Source organism: Salvelinus namaycush, unplaced genomic scaffold (assembly GCF_016432855.1).
Source record: "Salvelinus namaycush isolate Seneca unplaced genomic scaffold, SaNama_1.0 Scaffold97, whole genome shotgun sequence".
Taxonomy (NCBI): Eukaryota; Metazoa; Chordata; class Actinopteri; order Salmoniformes; family Salmonidae; genus Salvelinus; species Salvelinus namaycush.
In genome coordinates, this window is record NW_024061719.1 from 194,294 (window position 1) to 214,253 (window position 19,960).

Genomic DNA, 19,960 nt, shown 5'->3' on the forward strand with positions numbered 1-19,960 from the left:
GAAACATTCTTAGATATTAGAATTCCCTCCCTGCATATGGCGTCTGTTGTGTTGTTCCATTTTTGGACAAGTTGGGAGGATTTTAGATGATCAAATAATCAGCAGCTATGGTTCATTGGAGTAACCACATTCATTTGTGCAATGTTATTGGCAATGTATTTAGGCCTACACAAACTTGGCGTGGAAGTTAAAATTCCGTATTAAGTTGCAAAGAAATATGTATTCATTGAGTTAATCATGTGTAGGAAAGTCCGTTGGAATGCCCGATTCCACCGCTGACTGGCCTTCTAGTGTTTATTAATGGGACATAATTTAGATTTAGCACGGCCATTAGCGGGTCCAACGGATCGAACAGTTTCTTTTGATGACACAGTAAACGTTGGTTTCGTTATGACTGAGTCAAAACCACATGTGTGTGTTATAATGCTGTAGATCCGGTTGACTGTATTGAAATTATGTGGTTTTGATGTAGTCTTTTAATTGTATGTTTGTTTTATCAGAGAGAGAGATCGAGAGAAAAATAGAGATTTTCATGATAAAATGGAAATTGCACCCACACAAAGCTCTGGAGCCGAAGGAGTAGTGTAACGAACGGATAAAAATAGACCCAGACGAGAGGTGCTATAGCATCCAACCCACGCACTTCTGTTTCAGAAAACCAACATATTTATTAATCCTCTGTGGCTGCGTTTACATAGGCAGCCCAATTCTGATTTGTTTTACTAATCGGTCTTTTGACTAATCAGATCATCTCTGAAAAATAGCTTATGTGAAAATATATGATGTGATTGGTCAAAAGACCAATTAGTTGGGAAAAATATCAGAATTGGGCTGCCTGTGTAAACGCAGCCTGTGTAGCCTAGGCTAGCATATAGGCCTACCTACTGCAGGTGCACTTTTGGCACGGATACTGGAATAAGCATGCATTATGAACAGCCCAATAGGCCTACATTGGAATCTACTTTATAAAGCATGTTAAATTAGAAGACCAAATTAATTGCAATATATTAATTCAATAATTACATCCTTTAACATTTTATGGAATCATAAAAATAGTTTATTTAATGGACAAAAATTACAACAATGAAAAAGAAATACATTCACCGGGGTTCCAAAATTCAATCGTGCCTCCTGTCCCCAAATAAATCGTCTCTAAAACTCCGCCTCACTGTGCAATAAACTTGTCATAGCGCAACTTTGGCATTAAGAAATCTGAGCACAAGGTAGGATCCCCCTCTACGCACTAAGTAATAGCCCTCTCCTTCCTTCCCCTGCAGTGCCACTTCTGTTTGTTTGCACTCACTTTATCCGGAGCGGAAATTCTTTGCCTTTTTTGTTGTTGTGAATGACAAAGTTATTAACAATTCATCACCACAGTCCGTTCCACCCGGCCCCGTTTCCAGGGCGACGACTGCTCGGCACCCTCTGATTGGCTGGCCGATATAATGTATCCATTGAAACGCCTCGGGTTTGTAACCATTCACTAGTTTGGCTCTGCAGAGAGCACATCGACGACCCAGTGTCGACAACAACAAAATACGCTTATTCACAACGAGAACGTTGGGAATAGACGACAACAGAATACATTATTGGAAATTCAAGTGCTTTGCATCTGTAACTGAACTGCAATCAATCCCTCTTATTTAGATTTTTACAGAAGAATAATATTTTCTATGCGAAAGCGGCAGTTATATAACACGAAGACAACGTCAGTGCTAGCCAGTGAGTCATTGATAAATACATGGGACATTCTTCACGCAGCTGCATGAATGAGTGTTACTGCTAGTGTAGGCCTATAGGCAATCTACAGTCGGATATTTAAGAAACAATCTTGTTTTGTTGATTTCGTTTCAAACTAGGCCTACAAAACAGCCAAGGTCGTGAGAAATACAATCTATCCTTTTTAATTTCTTAAATTATTCCAGAATATATTTTATCTCTATCAGTCTGCGTTGCCATTTCTTCAATGATCCTGTCCTCATAACGTTCTGTTGTGAACGTTTTTTTGCGGTAGCCTAAAGGGACCAAGCACATCATTTTCCTGCAGTGAAGTGACAATTGTTTTTTGTTGCTAAATGCTTGACAAGCTCAAGCCCGTTCAGTTCGAATCGGTAATGGCTATCAGCAAGACCGTGGAGTGGCTGCAGGAGCACCTCAAGACGCGCAAAGACTGCCTATTGGTAATGGACTGCAGAGCTCAGGAGCTATACGAGTCCTCGCACGTCGAAACGGCGATTAACGTGGCCATCCCGAGCCTGATGCTCCGGCGGCTGAAGAAGGGCAATCTTTCCATCAAGTCCTTGCTCTCAAACGGCGAGGACCGGGAGAGATTTGCGCGGAGGTGCAAGACGGATACCATTGTGCTATATGACGAGTACAGCAGGGAATGGAACGAAAATGTCAACGGGGGCTCGGTGCTGGGCTTGCTCCTGAAGAGGATGAAAGACGAGGGCTACAAGGCTTTTTACCTTGAGGGTGAGTTTTGTTATTATTTCCAGAAGCACACATTTCACACTAAAATGTAGGCCTAATTTGGTGAATAATAATGAATAAGTGATATTTTGGATGCATTTTGGCAAAAACGCATAGAGTAGCCGAGGCCTGTTTTTATCAATGGATTTGTCTAAAACTATTATTTCATTAATCTTACAGGTGGTTTCAGCAAATTCCAAGCCGAGTTCCCTGCCCAGTGCGAGACCAATCTGTTCGGCTCTTTCAACAGCAGTTCTCCTACGGCCCAGGTGCTCGGCCTCGGGGGGCTACGGATAAGCTCAGACTCCTCGGATATCGAGTCCGACATCGACCGAGACCCGAGCAGCGCCACAGACTCAGACGGCAGTCCCCTCTCCAACCCTCAGCCCTCCTTCCCAGTGGAGATCCTCCCGCACCTCTACCTGGGCTGCGCCAAGGATTCCACCAACCTGGATATTCTGGAAGAGTTTGGCATCAAGTACATTCTGAACGTGACTCCCAACCTGCCCAACATGTTCGAGAACGCAGGGGAATTCAAGTACAAGCAGATCCCCATCTCAGATCACTGGAGCCAGAATCTGTCACAGTTCTTCCCAGAGGCCATTGGCTTCATAGGTAAGCACAATAACTTCTATTCAAGCACACTGATAGCTCTCAAATTATATTTTACACACAACAATTTATTTTAAGGTGCAGGGTTAATATATATATAAAGCAGACTTATTTTACATCACCACAGAATTAATTGAGGGTAATAAATGTAGTTGTATATTTACGCCTATATAGCAATGATTGGCCTAACAAGTGAAAGAAAGCGACAGGCCCACAGCACAGGCATCTTATTAGTAAGATATCTTCATAACACCAGGAAGTTATTTAGTTATTGTTGTGCAATATGGATTATAGGTGTCCTTGGGTACTTTTTTATTAAGTCAGTTAAGGAGAGATTTACAGAGGGAACAAGATTCATGCCATTGTGCCAAGCAGAGAAATACTATTCTAGCTGTATGGTCCTTACTATAAACTGCTTCCAATTACAATGATTAAACTTCAATGGGACACTTCCTGTCTGCTTTTTTGTCTGCAGCCGGGGCCTAGCTTACCCCCAGCCTTGTGTAATTGTAATACAAAGGCCTGTGTGGAAATTGGAGAGGGGGGGGGGGGTAATTTGAACACAACAGGAAGGAAACGGCCATTGAAAGTAATCTAGGACAGTGCAGTGATGTTTTCCTTTCACAAAGAGAGCCATTTACAGGCTCTGTTGACATCCTGTAAGCCCTGACGGGGTGCCCTCATGACTCCTACGTTTACACGCCCAAATGGCACCATTGTCAAGTAACCGGGCCAGCTGAAGAATGACTTGATAGAGCGTTAATAGTACATTTCCAAGTTGTGGTACTCTTGACCAAATTAAAGAATGTCGGCTCTGTTTATGCGCAGAGTACGCGGAGTACCAGACCGCAGCCTTTGTTGATTGACATGTGCGGGAGACTGTTAAGATCATTTCAGACTTCTGCTGCTTAACCGTGGAACTGGTCCAGTCAATGTTGACTACAACCGATTAGCATTTAGCACTACAGCATTAACTGTAGTGTAGAGTCTACTACTTGAATGTGACTGTTGTTTTGTCACAACAGGCATTGTTTTATCTGGTTTCCCTTACACTAGTCCCTTCACAGTAGGCATTTCTAATTTTCAGAATATATATCTGTTTTTGTGTTGCTGTGTTTTCTCTAAATACAAGTTATGAATATCTGACAAAAGTCTGTAACTTGTTCTTCCTCTTTGTTCCTGTCCTTCTCAGATGAGGCTCGCGGTCAAAAATGTGGCGTCCTGGTCCACTGTCTGGCCGGCATTAGCCGCTCCGTGACGGTAACCGTAGCCTACCTCATGCAGAAGCTCAACCTGTCCATGAACGACGCCTATGACATCGTCAAGATGAAGAAGTCCAACATCTCGCCCAACTTCAACTTCATGGGCCAACTCCTGGACTTTGAGCGCACCCTGGGCCTGAAGAGCCCCTGCGATAACCGGGTGGTGACCCCCACACAACCTCTGTACTTCACCACCCCCACCAACCACAACGTCTTCCAGCTGGACCCTCTGGAGTCCACGTGAGGCAGCGCCACCATCACCCCCTTACTGGCTCAGAGGTGTAATGAAACCTCCTGAAACGCTGAAATGTTTCTCTACTTTATTTCCATCACCTGTTGTGACACGGTGACATCATGCCGTTGTTGACACAGTTGGCTTGAGGTGACAGCTGCCAAGCATGGACTCTGAAGGGGGCACGTGGTCGATCTGCCCGAGGGCCCACAAGTAGCTGCTGCAAAAATGGGGACAAATAAAGAAAGAAAGAGAAAAGAGGGGGAAGTGAAAGAAAGACAGCACATTAACTTTCTAGAACCCTATATTGCTATTGGACTCGATGAGGTTTTTGCCTAAAAAAAATTCTGTCAATGCTTTGAAAGAGACGTTAAGTGATCTGATGGTCATGTGTACGTTTAGCTTCACGACGAAAGGCTGGTGTGCCAAAGAGACATTGTTCTATCTGATTGTTCTATCTGAACATATATATGATTATAAATACTTTTTAGTTTTTTGGGCTAGCACTTGCACCTTCATACTTTTTTTGGGGTGCATATTACTTGTCTTCTGTGAAGACTTGCCTGTTTGGGGTTGAAACATCCCCGGTTAGACGGCACAGTATATTGAACTCGATTTTACATGTGTGGAGTCATTTTAATCATTTATACAAGTGTATATATCTTAATATAAAAGACAATACAGTAAAGCCTTGTTCTTGTCTAGTATATACCCTTTGCAACAAGTGGGTACTGATTATTCTTTTTTTTAAATCTTATGTAAGCAAACCAACTGTATATTGATCAGTATCTAAGTTTAGTATGCCAAAAAATGTAGTAGGTTTTCCAAGAATCGTAAAATTGTGTATGTGTAATATATATCATATTTGCTTTATATGTAATTTCAGCCGACAGGCCTTTTTTGCCCCCACCCTCACACAAATCAGTCACCTTGGTTGTATGCCTTAGTGCTGTACATAGATGTGTTATTGTGCATTAACCCTCAAAGGGCTTTCCCCGAGCTATGCTTTCACCTCCTATCACAATTCTACCCGAATTGAACCATAGCTAAATCATTTTACAACAAATCACTGAAACTGTCAGTGCATGCCTATGTTAAGAAACGTGAGTTGTAATTTGTTAAGTTTGGTGGAAATACCTTTAATGAAGCCAATTTAAGATGGCTACTTTCTGTTGGTGTTTAGTGAGGAACAATTAGGGTTAATGCAAGTGAATGCTTATCTGTGTTCAAGGCTTACAAAGTCTGGGAGATGTTGACAAAAAAGGAGGCCTTGCCTCTTCAGGGAAATTCTGTGAAATGCAGTTTTTTGTTGTTTTAGAAAATAATCAAAATGATGGGTGGATTTGGCTTTCTCTCGTTCCTGAGAGAAGAACTGTCTGTGGGAGAAGCCATCTTGGTTTCAACCCTCACCACTCCTCAAGTCCACACTCCTGTCTTATGAATGTAAAAAAAAAAAAGATAAGTTATTAATAAATTACTATTTTGTCTACTTCCTTCTAACAATGTCTTTCTTAATTTCTCGACAGTTTGTAGAAGTTTTTCATACAGTGTTCGAACAGTGGTCAGGTCACACAGTGTTCAAACAGTGGTCAGGTCACACAGTGTTCAAACAGTGGTCAGGTCACACAGTGTTCAAACAGTGGTCAGGTCACACAGTGTTCAAACAGTGGTCAGGTCACACAGTGTTCAAACAGTGGTCAGGTCACACAGTGTTCAAACAGTGGTCAGGTCACACAGTGTTCAAACAGTGGTCAGGTCACACAGTGTTCAAACAGTGGTCAGGTCACACAGTGACATATTTACGTAAGTGTATTTCCAACTCCTCGGTTAGACCAGTTCCACTTTAACCATCTGACATACTCTGTGTGTGTGTGTGTGTGTGTGTTTTCATGACAATTATCAGCCAGATGACTAAGAAGGAGCCATTCACAAACACATGGCTGTCCTTTAACCACAAAGGTTGGGACATCTAGTCCCTCAAATGCAGCAGTTGTCCAATACAAATAGCACTTAACACATAGTCACACCCCCAGAGTTGTATGACATGTCTCTGTCTGCCACATTATGCTCTTTTGGTTAACGTCCAACATGTGACTGAACATGTACATAGAAGTACACTCAGTGATTCCGGTTACACTGACTGACTGAATGATTGATTGACTGAGTCACTGAACGACTGGTTTTTCCAGGTATACCCAGGTTAGGGCTTTTGGGTACACACACACACACACACACACACACACACACACACACACACACATACATTCCCTGAGGCACTTCCTGAAGGCGATGGCCTTTGAGCAAAGCAGCCCATCACAGGGAACAAAGTCCCTAAACATAATGTTACCTGGCACTGGATGGCGTGGTGTTGTGTGTACCTGTCAAGACCTGGAGAGCATAGAGACGATCCTCACAGCTAAGCAGGAGATCATTTTCTCACGCAACGCCAACTGCAGTTCACAATTTCAAATCATGACATGTCGGTGGAGTGACTGTGTCACGCACGCACGCACGTACACACACCTATTAGCAGATATAGGATACTGGAGTGTGTTAATGCTGTGATGTGGAGAGGAAGCAGGACTCTATGCATAGCTATTGGTAGCTAATTAAACTCAACTCCATGATTTATGATGGAGTTGAGCGGCAACTAGTGTGGGCGGACTGGCGCTCTGACGTCACATATTATGTTTTTATAAAAAACGACTTGTTTCATCACCCAAAGAATATCCCGCAATTACACAGAACAATGTTCTTTTTTTGTTGAAATCAGTCAGAGCTCCAGTCCGTCCATGCGGCTCCTGACTGGCGGGCGGCTCTGGCGGCTCCTGACTGGCGGGCGGCTCTGGCGGCTCCTGACTGGCGGGTGGCTCTGGCGGCTCCTGACTGGCGGGCGGCTCTGGCGGCTCCTGACTGGCGGGCGGCTCTGGCGGCTCCTGACTGGCGGGCGGCTCTGGCGGCTCCTGACTGGCGGGCGGCTCTGGCGGCTCCTGACTGGCGGGCGGCTCTGGCGGCTCCTGACTGGCGGGCGGCTCTGGCGGATCCTGACTGGCGGGCGGCTCTGGCGGCTCCTGACTGGCGGGCGGCTCTGGCGGCTCCTGACTCGCGGGCAGCTATAGCGGCTCAGGACAGATGAGCGGCTCTAGCGGCTCAGGACAGACGGGCGGCTCTAGCGGCTCAGGACAGACGGGCGGCTCTAGCGGCTCAGGACAGACGGGCGGCTCTAGCGGTTCAGGACAGACGGGCAGCTCAGATGGCGCTGGACAGACGGGCAGCTCAGACGGCGCTGGACAGACGGGCAGCTCAGACGGCGCTGGACAGACGGAAGACTCTGGCCTGCTGAGGTGCACAGTAGGCTTGGTGCGTGGTGCCGGAACTGGTGGTACCGGGCTGGGGACACACACCTCAGGGCGAGTGCGGGGAGGAGGAACAGGGTGTACAGGGCTCTGGAGATGCACAGGAAGCCTGGTGCGTGGTGTTGGCACTGGTGGTACTGGACTGGTGCGAGGGGCTGCCACAGGCGGACTGGTGCCTGGAGAAGGCACCGGATAGACCGGACCGTGGAGGCGCACTACAGGTCTCGAGCACTGAGCCTGCCCAACCCTACCTGGCTGAATGCTCCCCGTAGCCAGGCCAGTGCGGCGAGGTGGAATAGCCCGCACTGGGCTGTGCTGGCGAACCGGGGACACCATGCGTAGGGCTGGTGCCATGTACACCGGCCCGAGGAGATGCACTGGAGACCAGATGCGTAGAGCCGGCTTCATGGCACCTGGCTCGATGCCCACTCTAGCCCGGCCGATACGAGGTGCTGCTATGTACCGCACCGGGCTATGCCTGCCTACCGGTGACACCATGCGCATCTCTGCATAACACGGTGCCTGCCCGGTCGCTCTCTCTCCACGGTAAGCATGGGGAGTTGGCTCAGGTCTCCTACCTGGCTTAGCCACACTCCCCGTGTGCCCCCCCCCAATACATTTTTGGGGCTGCCTCTCTGGCTTCCAGCTTCGCTTTCGTGCAGCCTCCTCATACCACCGCCTCTCCGCTTTCGCTGCCTCCAGCTCAGCTTTGGGGCGGCGATACTCACCAGCCTGTGCCCAGGGTCCCTTGCCGTCCAGAATCTCCTCCCAAGTCCATTTCTCCAGATATCGCTGGTTCTCCTGCTGCTGCCCGTTACCACGCTGCTTGGTCCTTTTTTGGTGGGTGGTTCTGTAACGGCTGTCGTCTTCCTCCTCGTCTGAGGAGGAGAAGTTTTAAGGATCGGAGGACCAAAGCGCAGCATGGTTAGTGTTCATCTTAATTTAATAAAAATCAAAAAAACAGAACACTTCAAAATACAAAACAACAAAAGTGAAAACCGAAACAGTTCTATCTGGTGCAGACACACAAAGACTGAAGACAACCACCCACAAAACACAATAGAACACAGGCTACCTAAATATGGTTCCCAATCAGAGACAATGATTGACAGCTGCCTATCAGGCCAAACACAGAAAACCAACACAGAAATAGAAAACATAGATGACCCACCCAACTCACGCCCTGACCACACTAAAACAAAGAAAATACAAAAGAACTATGGTCAGAACGTGACATTAGCCAATTATTTTATGATGGTGGACCTAGGATTTCCATGTGCTATGATCTGAATCTTTAAACAATGCATTTCCAAGATCACTGAAATGTGAAACTACAAAAACATAATGGTTTAAGAATATTAAAGAGCTTTACACCAATGGTTTTACTCCACACCATCCCAAACTAAGCACATTCAAATAATTTCTCAATAATACTGTATCCAACAGCGTACCAGAGAGAATATAGTGGTGACACCATACTAGAGTGACTATACTATAGTTAGTATTACTCTGATGTCATGATGGGTTGGTCTGATGATTGACAGCTAGGGGGAATGTGTAGTACGCCAGGCTCTCTGGGCCTCACGCTGGCTCTTCCTGTCCGCTGGCCTTTACTGATTTAATGCCCCGCATTACAGGGCACAGGAAACTACCTCTCTATATATAGAAGGGTATGCGTATGGGGATGGGGACTGGCAACCTGACCCTTCACCCTTGCTCTCACAGACGGCACCTCTGTTGTGACATGACAAGCCATACAGGGCTCTGGAGGGGGTGAGGGTGTAGGATGAGGGTGGTTGGTAGTTAAGTACAGTGCCTTAAGAATGTATTCATCATACCCTTTGACTTATTCCACATTTTGTTGTGTTACAGCTTGAATTCAAATAATATATAATAATTCAAATATAAATAAATAAAAATTCTCACCCATTTTTTTCTACACACAATACCTCATAATGACAAAGTGAAGACACTGTGAAGATGCTGGTGGAAACCAGTATACAAGTATCTAAATCCACAGGAAAATGAGTCCAATATCGACATAACCTGAAAGGCCGCTCATCAAGGAAGAAGCCACTGCTCCAAAACCGCCATAAAATAGCCAGACTATGGTTTGCAACTGCACATGGGGACAAAGATCGTACTTTTTGGAGAAATGTCCTCTGGTCTAATGAAATAAAAATAGAACTGTTTGGCCATATGTTTGGAGGAAAAAGGGGGATACTTGCAAGCCGAAAAACACCATCCCAACCGTGAAGCATGGGGGTGGCAGCATCATGTTGTGGGGGTGCTTTGCTGCAGGATGGACTGGTGCACTTCACAAAATAGATGGCATCATGAGGCAGGAAAATTATGTGGATATATTGAAGCAACATCTCAAGACATCGGTCAGGAAGTTAAAGCTTGGTCGCAAATAGGTCTTCCAAATGGACAATGACCCCAAGTATACTTCCGAAGTTGTGGCAAAATGGCTTAAGGACAACAAAGTCAAGGTATTGAAGTGGCCATCACAAAGCCCTGACCTCAATCTCACCAAAAATTTGTGGGCAGAACTGAAAAAGCGTTTGTGAGCAAGGAGGCCTACAAACCTGACTCAGTTACACCAGCTCTCTCAAGAGGAATGGGCCAAAATTCACCCAATTTATTGTGGGAAGCTTGTGTAAGGCTACCCGAAACGTTTGACCCAAGTTAAACAATTTAAAGGCAATGCTACCAAATACTAATTGAGTGTATGTAAACTTCTGACCCACTGGGAATGTGATGAAATAAATTAAAGCTGAAGTAAATAATTCTCTCTCTATTATTCTGACATTTCACATTCTTAAAATAAAGTGGTGATCCTAACTGACCTAAGACAGGGAATTTCTACTAGGATTAAATGTCAGGAATTGTGAAAAACTGAGTTTAAATGTATTTGGCTATGGTGTATGTAAACTTCCGACTTCAACTGTATGTGTGACATTCAGAGGGTGAATGGGCAAGACAAAAGATTAAAGTGCATTTGAATGGGGTATGGTAGTAGGTGACAGGCGCACCGGTTTGTGTCAAGAACTGCAACTCTGCTGTTTTGTTTTTCTTACGCTCAACAGTTTTCCGTGTGTATCAAGAATAGTCCACCACCCAAAGAACATCCATCCAAGTTGACACAACTGTGAGAAGCGTTGTTGTCAACATGGGCCAGTATCTCTGTGGAACCCCTTTGACACCTTGTAGAGTCCATGCCCCGATGAATTGAATCTGTTCTGATGGCAAAAGGGGGGAGGGGGGTGCAACTCAATTTTAGGAAGGTGTTCTTAATGTTTTGTACACTCGGTGTACATTCATGCTACACACACATCACAACTTCTGCTACCAGACTCTTATTACACCGCTCAGTTTCTGAACTTGCCCCCCATTGCCCCTTCCCCAAAACACGTGTAAATATTGGACTATAAATTGTGCCTTCATGTATTATATTTATGCTAACATGTATTATTCTATTCTATTGAGACATTTACTTTATGTTCATATTCTAATATTTAATTATTTCTTATTGTTGCTTCATTGTCGAGAAGGAACCTGCAAGTAAGCATTTCGTTGGACAATGTATACCATGCGTATCCCGTACATACAACTTATAAAACTTGAATCTATTTGAAGGTTAACCACCCATAGGCAAGGGAATGTGGACAGACACATACTGTACGGGGACTCTAGTTCTGGATCTGGTCATGGTCCTCTAGTTCCTTTGTGGGATGAGATTAGATGAAATAGAATATCTGACAGCCAGGTTCTTTGACACCTCAACATTCCGGATCCAGACATGGATGCTTCCAGCCATAGCTGCCCCACTTCACACTGGCCTCGGTCCCCGTTTTAAAGGCTCTTTGAGCAGTGAAAATAAACCCAGCAGGTTGTGGCTAAACTTGGCCCCCAGTGCTAATCCTGCCCTAACGGTTCCTGTCCCTGTCACCCTCCAGTGATAGTACACTGACATCTCCCCACACACCCTTTGCCCCTCGCTCCCTTCGCCGCTCTGCCACTCCAGCAATTTACTGTTCTAGTGTTCTAGTGCAGATCATGTTTCTCATCGGTTGCCTCCACATATATACTAACACATGCACGGACACGCATGCACACACACACTGCCCTTACCATGCTCTCCTGTCCACTGCCCCCTTCCTCTCTCTCTCATTCTCTCTCTCTCTCTCTCTCTCCCCCTCGCTCCCCTTGTGTGCACAACAGACGGGTCGGCTGTCAACTTCCTGTCTCAGGATTCTACCCACACACACACACACACACACACACACACACACACACACACACACACACACACACACACACACACACACACACACACACACACACACACACACACACACACACACACACACACACACACACACACACACACACACACACACACACACACACATCCCTCATGTATGTACCTCCTCTTCTAATAGTGTCCTGGCCCCACTCCAGGGCTTGTTATCGTATAATGAGGTGGTGGTGATATGAAATGGGTGAGGGTAAGGGTGGCGGGGTGGCGGGGTGACACACACTAGCACATCTGCGAACATGGCAGTAATTTAAGTGTGTGTGTGTGTGTGTGTGTGCGCGTGCGAGCGTGTGTGTGTGTGTGCGTGCTTGTGTGTGTGTGCATATGTGGGTATGTGAGGGTTGGTTGTGTGTGTGTCTTGGCACAGCTGTAAATGTTTCCTAGTTGAGCAACAGCCAGACTGCTAATTAAAAGGCTCACACAGGTTTTTATTTTTCCCTTTAATCTGCAGCGCAAGTGGGCGAGCATTCATTAATTCATTCATTATATATGCCATTTAGCAGACACTTTTATCCAAAGCGACTTACAATCATGTGGCATACATTTTCGTATTCATTTAGTCAACCAGCAACAACCAGACGAAATCAAACCTTCAGACAGAGAGGTGATGACAGACAGGAGGAGGACTGCTAAGATAATCAATATGACAGCAGAACCTGGTCTATAGGGACTTGTTTTCCACCTCTCAGCTCTTTCATCATGTCCTAACCAGACATAGAGGGGTGTGGCTGTGGAGTGAACAAACTGTTTTATGAGTACTGAGAGGGCTGCTATCATGCAAAGCTATCAGTGCCTTTCCTCTCTGCATCTCCTCCCCTCCTCTTTCCAGAATCACCCACATGGAGAGAGAGAGCTTCCGCTGCCGCCGGGCCAGCCAGAACTCACTACCGCCACCAGAACTACTCATCTCTTTACCTCCTGTACTCTGTCTGTGCCTGGCTTTCTCTCTGTCTGTGTATGCCTCTCTAGCTCTCTCTCCTCTCCTCTCTCTCTCTCTCTCTCTCTCTGTCTATTATGTCATTATTTCATTGTCTCTCCTCTCTCTGTCTGTCTGTCTCTCACTCTATCATTCTCTCTCTCTCAATTCAATTGAAAAGCTTTATTGGTGTGAGAAACATATGTTTACATTGCCAAAGCAAGTGAAATAGAAAATAAACAAAAGGGAAATAAACAAGGTAAATTAACAGTAAACATTGCACATTTTTAAATAATATAGTTCAAATTGTATTATCGGCTATGTACAGTGTTGTAACAACGTGCCAATAGTTGAAGTATGAAAGGAAAATATAGAAACAGATAAATATAGGTTGTAATGTTGTTTGCGCTCTACTGGTTGCCCTTTTCTTGTGGCAACAAGGGAAATGTCTGTCTGTTTCTCTCTCTCTTTATTACCCAAAGAAGCTCAATGTAAGAGTTGTATCAATGCTAGGAACACTGTCAATACTCTGTCAAAGCAATGAGTGTGTGTGTGTTTCATTAATGTACAGCCTCTGAGTGACACTGTTAAAACCATCATTTGTTCTGTTGACTGACCCCTGACCCCACCTACTGGAACTGTGGAGTGCTGGGATGCAATGTCTCTAGAGTTCTATGTGGGAATGAGGTCAGAAAGAACAAGAACTCAGTCGTTTGTTGGTTGTTGCTCTCCATGGTCACTGGTTCGGACTTGTTGTTGTGGAGTACTCTGGTTTCTATATTACAGCCCACTCACTTTTCACAGCACAGCAGACATTTTGTGTCAGAAGAGCCCTGTTGACTGCAATTGTCGGTGCTTGACAGCTTTAGCGAAATATTGTTGATTCACAATTTTAGTCTATTTTCAGTTATTGGTAATTCCATTTGAATTAAATCAAATGGTAGTATTGGATAGAAAACACTCTAAAGTTTCTAAAACTGTTAAAATAATGTCTGTGAGTATAACAGAACTGATTTGGCAGGCGAAACCCCGAGGACAATCCATCCAGGAATTTTTTGTTGTTGAGGTCATTTGACTTTCCGAAGATTTCTATGGGAAAGCCGAATTATTAGGACCCAGTTGCAGCTCCTATGGCTTCCACTAGATGTCAACAGTCTTTAGAAATTGTTCAATGTTTTTTTTTTTTTAAATGAAGAAGTATTCGTATTCTTTCTAAGTGTCACTCAGAAGGACTCTAGTATTTTGGTGCGCGTGAATTTTTATTTATTTTTTCTCCGGTATTGGAAACAGTTTATTCCGTCTTAAATTTTATCAATTATTTACATATTAGGGTACCTGAGGTTGGATTAGAAACGTTGCTTGAAATGTTTGGACCAAGTTTACAGGTTACTTTTTACATTCCTTTGTAGGCATGTTGGACGAGTTGGAATAGGTGTATTTCTGAATCAAACGCGCCAAATAAACAGAAATTTTTGGGATATAAAGAAGGACTTTATTGAACAAAATGACCATTCATTATGTAACTGGGACATTTGGGATTGCAAAAAAATTAACATCTTCAAAGGTAAGCGATTTATTTTATCGCTATTTATGAATATCGTGATGCATCTGCTTGGTTGGAAAATGATTGTGACGCGCTCCGGTGAGGGAGCGCACTTGGTTATTTAACTCCGGTATTGAATATACTATTTTCCGTCTGAAATTTGATAGTTTATTTACATATTAGGGTACCTGAGGATTGATTAAGAGCGTTGTTTGACATGTTTGGACCAAGTTTATTGGTTACGTTTGGGATTCATTTTGTATGCATTTTGAACGAGGGGAAAGCGGTGGATTATTGAATGAAGCGCGCCAAATAAACATACTTTTTTGGGATATAAAGAAGGACTTTATCGAACAAAAGGACCGTTTGTTATGTAACAGGGACCCTTGTGATTGCAACCAGATGAAGATCTTCAAAGGTAAGGGATTTATTTTATCGCTATTTCTGGTTGGATTTAAAAATATATATATTTTGTATGCGGGGTGCTGTCCTCAGATAATCGCATGGTGTGCTTTCGCCGTAAAGCCTTTTTGAAATCTGACAACGCGGCTGGAATAACAAGAAGTGTATCTTTTAAATGATGTATGACACTTGTATTTTCATGAAAGTTTAATATTACGATTTCTGTAATGGGAATTTGGCGCTCTGCAATTTCACCAGATGTTGTCGAGGTGGGTCGCTTGAGGCACGCCTAGCCGAAAGAGGTTTTAAGCCATTTTGCCACAACTCTGGAAGTATGCTTGGGGTCATTGTCTGTTTGGAAGACCCATTTGCGACCAAGCTTTAACTTCCTGACTGATGTCTTGAGATGTTGCTTCAATATATCCACATCATTTTCCTTCCTCATAATGCCATATATTTTGTGAAGTGCACCAGTCCCTCCTGCAGCAAAGCACCCCCACAACATGATGCTGCCACGCCCATGCTTCACGGTTGCGAGGGTGTTCTTCGGCTTGCAAGTCTCCCCCTTTTTCCTCCAAACATAATGATGGTCATTATGGCCAAACAGTTATATTTTTGTTTCATCAGACCAGAGGACATTTCTCCAAAAAGTACTATATTTGTCCCCATGTGCAGTTGCAAACCGTAGTCTGGCTTTTTCATGGCGGTTTTGGAGAAGTGGCTTCTTCCTTGCTGAGCGGCCTTTCAGGTTATGTCGAAATAGGACTTGTTTTACTGTGGATATATATATTTTTGTACCTGTTTCCTCCAGCATCTTCACAAGGTCCTTTTCTGTTGTTCTGGGATTGATTTGCACTTTTCGCACCAAAGTACGTTCATCTCTAGGAGACAGAACGTGTCTCCTTCCTGAGTGGTATGACGGCTGCATGGTCCCATGGTGTTTATACTTCTGTACTATTGTTTGTACAGATGAACGTGGTACCTTCAAGCGTTTGGAAATTACTCTCAAGGATGAACCAGACTTGTGGAGGTCTACAATTTCTTTCTGAAGTATTGGCTGATTTCTTTTGATTTTCCCATGATATCAAACAAAGAGGCACTGAGTTTGAAGGTAGGCCTTGAAATACATCCACAGGTACACCTCCAATTGACTCAAATGATGTCAATTAGCCTATCAGAAATGTCTAAAGTCATGACATAATTTTCTGGAATTTTCCAAGCTGTTTAAAGGCACAGTCAACTTAGTGTATGTAAACTTCTGATCCACTGGAATTGTGATACAGTGAATTATAAGTGAAATAATCTGTCTGTAAACAAGTGTTGGAAAAATTACTTGTCATGCACAAAGTAGATGTCCAAACCGACTTGCCAAAAGTATAGTTTGTTAACAAGAAATGTGTGGAGTGGTTGAAAAATGAGTTTTAATGACTCCAACCTGAGTGTATGTAAACTTCCGACTTCAAATGTACTTCAAGTGCTGCCTGTCTTCCCGACAATTGGTACAGGGAGGTGTGCTCTCCACCTCTGTTAGGAAATTAGCCATTAGTGTTAGTTCTTTAGCCTCCCCAGGTTTCTTAGTGACAGCTGTAAGAGGCAGTCGTGTCAGTAGCGGTTTTGTCACAAAACTAATATTGTTGCCGTGTCTTTTTCTGTCTCCCTTTCCTCCAACCCTAACCACTCAGCCCCTACCCAGATGGTTGTCCAATGTCGCAATGTTCACTCTCTCTCTCTCCCACTACTTTCTCCTCTTCTATCCTACCATCTCTCTGTTCTGCTAAATCTTTCTCCCTCCTGTCTCCGGATTCTGCCTCTTCACCCCTACTCTCCTCCCTTTCCGCATCCTATGACTCGCACTGTCCCCTTTCAATCTCTCACAGAACGATCTTCATGATCCTAACCAGTCAGGCTTCAAGATGGGTCACTCAACCGAGACTGCTCTTCTCTGTGTCACGGAGGCTCTTTGCACTGCCAAAGCTGACTCTCTCCCCTCTGTTTTCATCCTCCTAGATCTATCTGCTGCCTTCAACACCGTGAACCATCAGATCCTCCTTTCCATCCTCTCAGGGCTGGGCGTTTCAGGCTCTGCACACTCATGGATTGCATTCTACCTGGCAGGCGGCTCCTACCAGGTGATATGAAGAGGATCTGTGTCTGCACCACCTACTCTCACTACTGGTGTCCCCCAGGGCTCGGTTCTAGGCCCCCTCCACTTCTCTCTATACACCAAGTCACTCGGCTCCGTCATATCCTCACATGGTCTCTCCTATCATTGCTATGTGGATGACACTCAACTACTTTTCTCCTTTCCCCCTTCTGACACCCAAGTGGTGACAAGCATCTCCGCGTGCCTGGGAGATATCTCAACTTGGATGTTGGCCCACCACCTCAAGGTCAACTTCAACAAGATGGAACTACTCTTCCTCTCAGGGAAAGCCTGCCCGCTCAAAGACCTCTCCATCACGGTTGTGAACTCCACAGTGTCGCCCTCCCAGAGTGCAAAGAACCTTGGCATCACCCTGGGCATCACCCTGGACAATACCCTGTTGTTCTCTGCAAACATCAAAGCAGTGACATAGCCCTGCAGGTTCATGCGCTACAACATTGAGGAGTAGGACCCTACCTCACACAGGAAGCGGCGCAGGTCCAAATCCAGGCACTTCTTCTTCTCGCGTCTGGACTACTGCAACTTGCTGCTGGCTGGGCTGACCGCTTATGCCATCAAACTCATGCAACTTATCCAGAAAGCTGCAGCCCACCTGGTTTTCAACCTTCCCAAGTTCTCTCATGTCACCCTGTTCTTCCGCACACTCAGCTGGCTTCCAGTCGAAGCTTGCATCCACTACCAGACCATGGATAGTTAACTACGGAACAGCAAGAGGAACTGCCCCTCCCTACCTTCAGGCTATGCTCAAACCCTACAACCCAACCCGAGCACTCCGTTCTGCCACCTTAGGTCTCTCTTTTAGCTCTGACGGCACTGATAGCTATGATATAGAGGAAAATGTACCTTCTATGCCTGTGATATGGGGTCGTCCCACTTAGCTTAAGATGAATGCACCAGTTGCGATTCTAGCATGTAAATCTTGGTGGGGCAAACCCCAAAAATGTGGGATGTATGTCAGCAAAGCCACTACACAACACTAAACAATACATTAACTGCACTATATCGGTGACAAACGGTGCCCACAAACTGTTAGGGCCTACATAAAGCAATCCCAACAGCAGAGTCCCAACAGCAGTCCCAACACCTTACCACTGCTACAGTTAATTCAGCCTCATTTACTGCCTTTTAAAAAAAACATAGCTGATATGATTGACTTGCTTAAACAAATGTGTTTTCTCCTGACAATTGAGATGTACAAACTATGGCATAAAGGGACGAGAAGTGGATAAGAGGCAATCCGTAATTTCAATTAAGACATTAATGAGCGAGAGACGACGGACGTAAGGGAATCAGAATAAGAGAGGTAAGGGGGGCTGCCATAATCGACATCCACGTCTTCGGCGCCCGGGAACAGTGGGTTAAGTGCCTTACTCAGGGGCAAAATGACGGATGTTTACCTTCTCAGCTCGGAGATTCAATCCAGCAACCTTTCGGTTACTGGCCCATCGCTCTAACCACTAGACTAGCTGCCGCCACATAGTCAGTATAACTATTTGTTCATCACTTTTGAAATGTACAGCGACAGAATTCAGAACATGGGCCGTTCTTACATATAAACAGACAATGAAAGCTCTTACAATATTAAATAATTACATTTCTCTAAAACAGGTTATAGGCAAACAAGCACACTCCGGCCACGAACAATGTGTTTACAATACCGCGTTGGTGGAAATAGACAAAATTATTAGGGTGAGGCACATGGGCTACTAACAGCTTATTACACGACATACACTTAGTATTACTTTCTCAGCTACAGTATACATATCTCCCTTGCTTATTACATCATTTATGCAGCAGCATACAGTACATTTTTGGACTCACCTTGGCTTGTGATGTGCTTACTTAAACATGAAGGTGGTGCGGCGGTTTTGTCATCAAACTTTGTCATCAAAGTTTGGGATTCTCTGGATTTATGGTCGGAACTCGGAAAAAGCCGCCCGATTGAATAGCAGGCCAATGTTACGGATTGCTTTGCACTGCTTGCAGTTAGGCACTGATTCCTTCCAAAAGACTCATTGTTGAATTTGCGATTTCCAACTTGTTGTAATCTTTATGTCCAGTGGCCGATGAGCACCAATACGTTTTATCTATCATTTCTCTTCATTATTTCTCTTCATATGACAAATATTAAAAAGGATTTGCCAGTAGATTGTCGACTTGATTTATGATAACGACTGCTAGCTAAGACTTTGAAAGTAAGATGTTGACATGATCAGTCCAATCAAAGCTACTGTAGATATAACGTGATAACTTGTCATTCTATCTGTGGACAATGACCATTGAGCCTTCTTGGTTGGACACTTCTAATATAACTCTATGGCAGACCCCAAGTGGCAAAAAGTTTCAGTCTCTAACCTTAAAATTAGGGGTGACGTACTGTCCCATGAGTGACAGAAAACTGAGCCAATCATGACAGAAAACTGAGCCAATCAGGCGCAATGCTCTGCATTTTGTGCTGGCTTGCCCCACCACCACAGAAAGCACTGCTCTAGGCTGAAACACCTGCATTGTGGAGCTGCCTTACTCAAGAAAGCAAAAAAGAGACCATGTTTGTATGCGGCTTTATTAACTCATACAAATGTATTTTTTACATTGTTTGCAAACTGATATGTAACACGGCTCTGCCCCACCTCCCCTGAATGACGGGTCACCACTGGAATGCACTAACTGTGAGTCGCTC

General features: G+C 44.6%; 1 protein-coding gene across 1 annotated transcript; it reads left to right on the top strand.

Annotated features, from left to right (window-relative positions):
* Positions 1-1,462: 1,462 nt before the first annotated feature.
* Positions 1,463-6,071, top strand: dusp6 (dual specificity phosphatase 6). The gene is made up of 3 exons (XM_038988148.1): positions 1,463-2,475; positions 2,653-3,087; positions 4,277-6,071. Exons 1-3 carry the CDS (start codon positions 2,076-2,078, stop codon positions 4,588-4,590), a joined length of 1,149 nt encoding a protein of 382 aa, XP_038844076.1. The 5' UTR covers positions 1,463-2,075; the 3' UTR covers positions 4,591-6,071.
* The last annotated feature ends 13,889 nt before the right edge of the window (positions 6,072-19,960 follow it).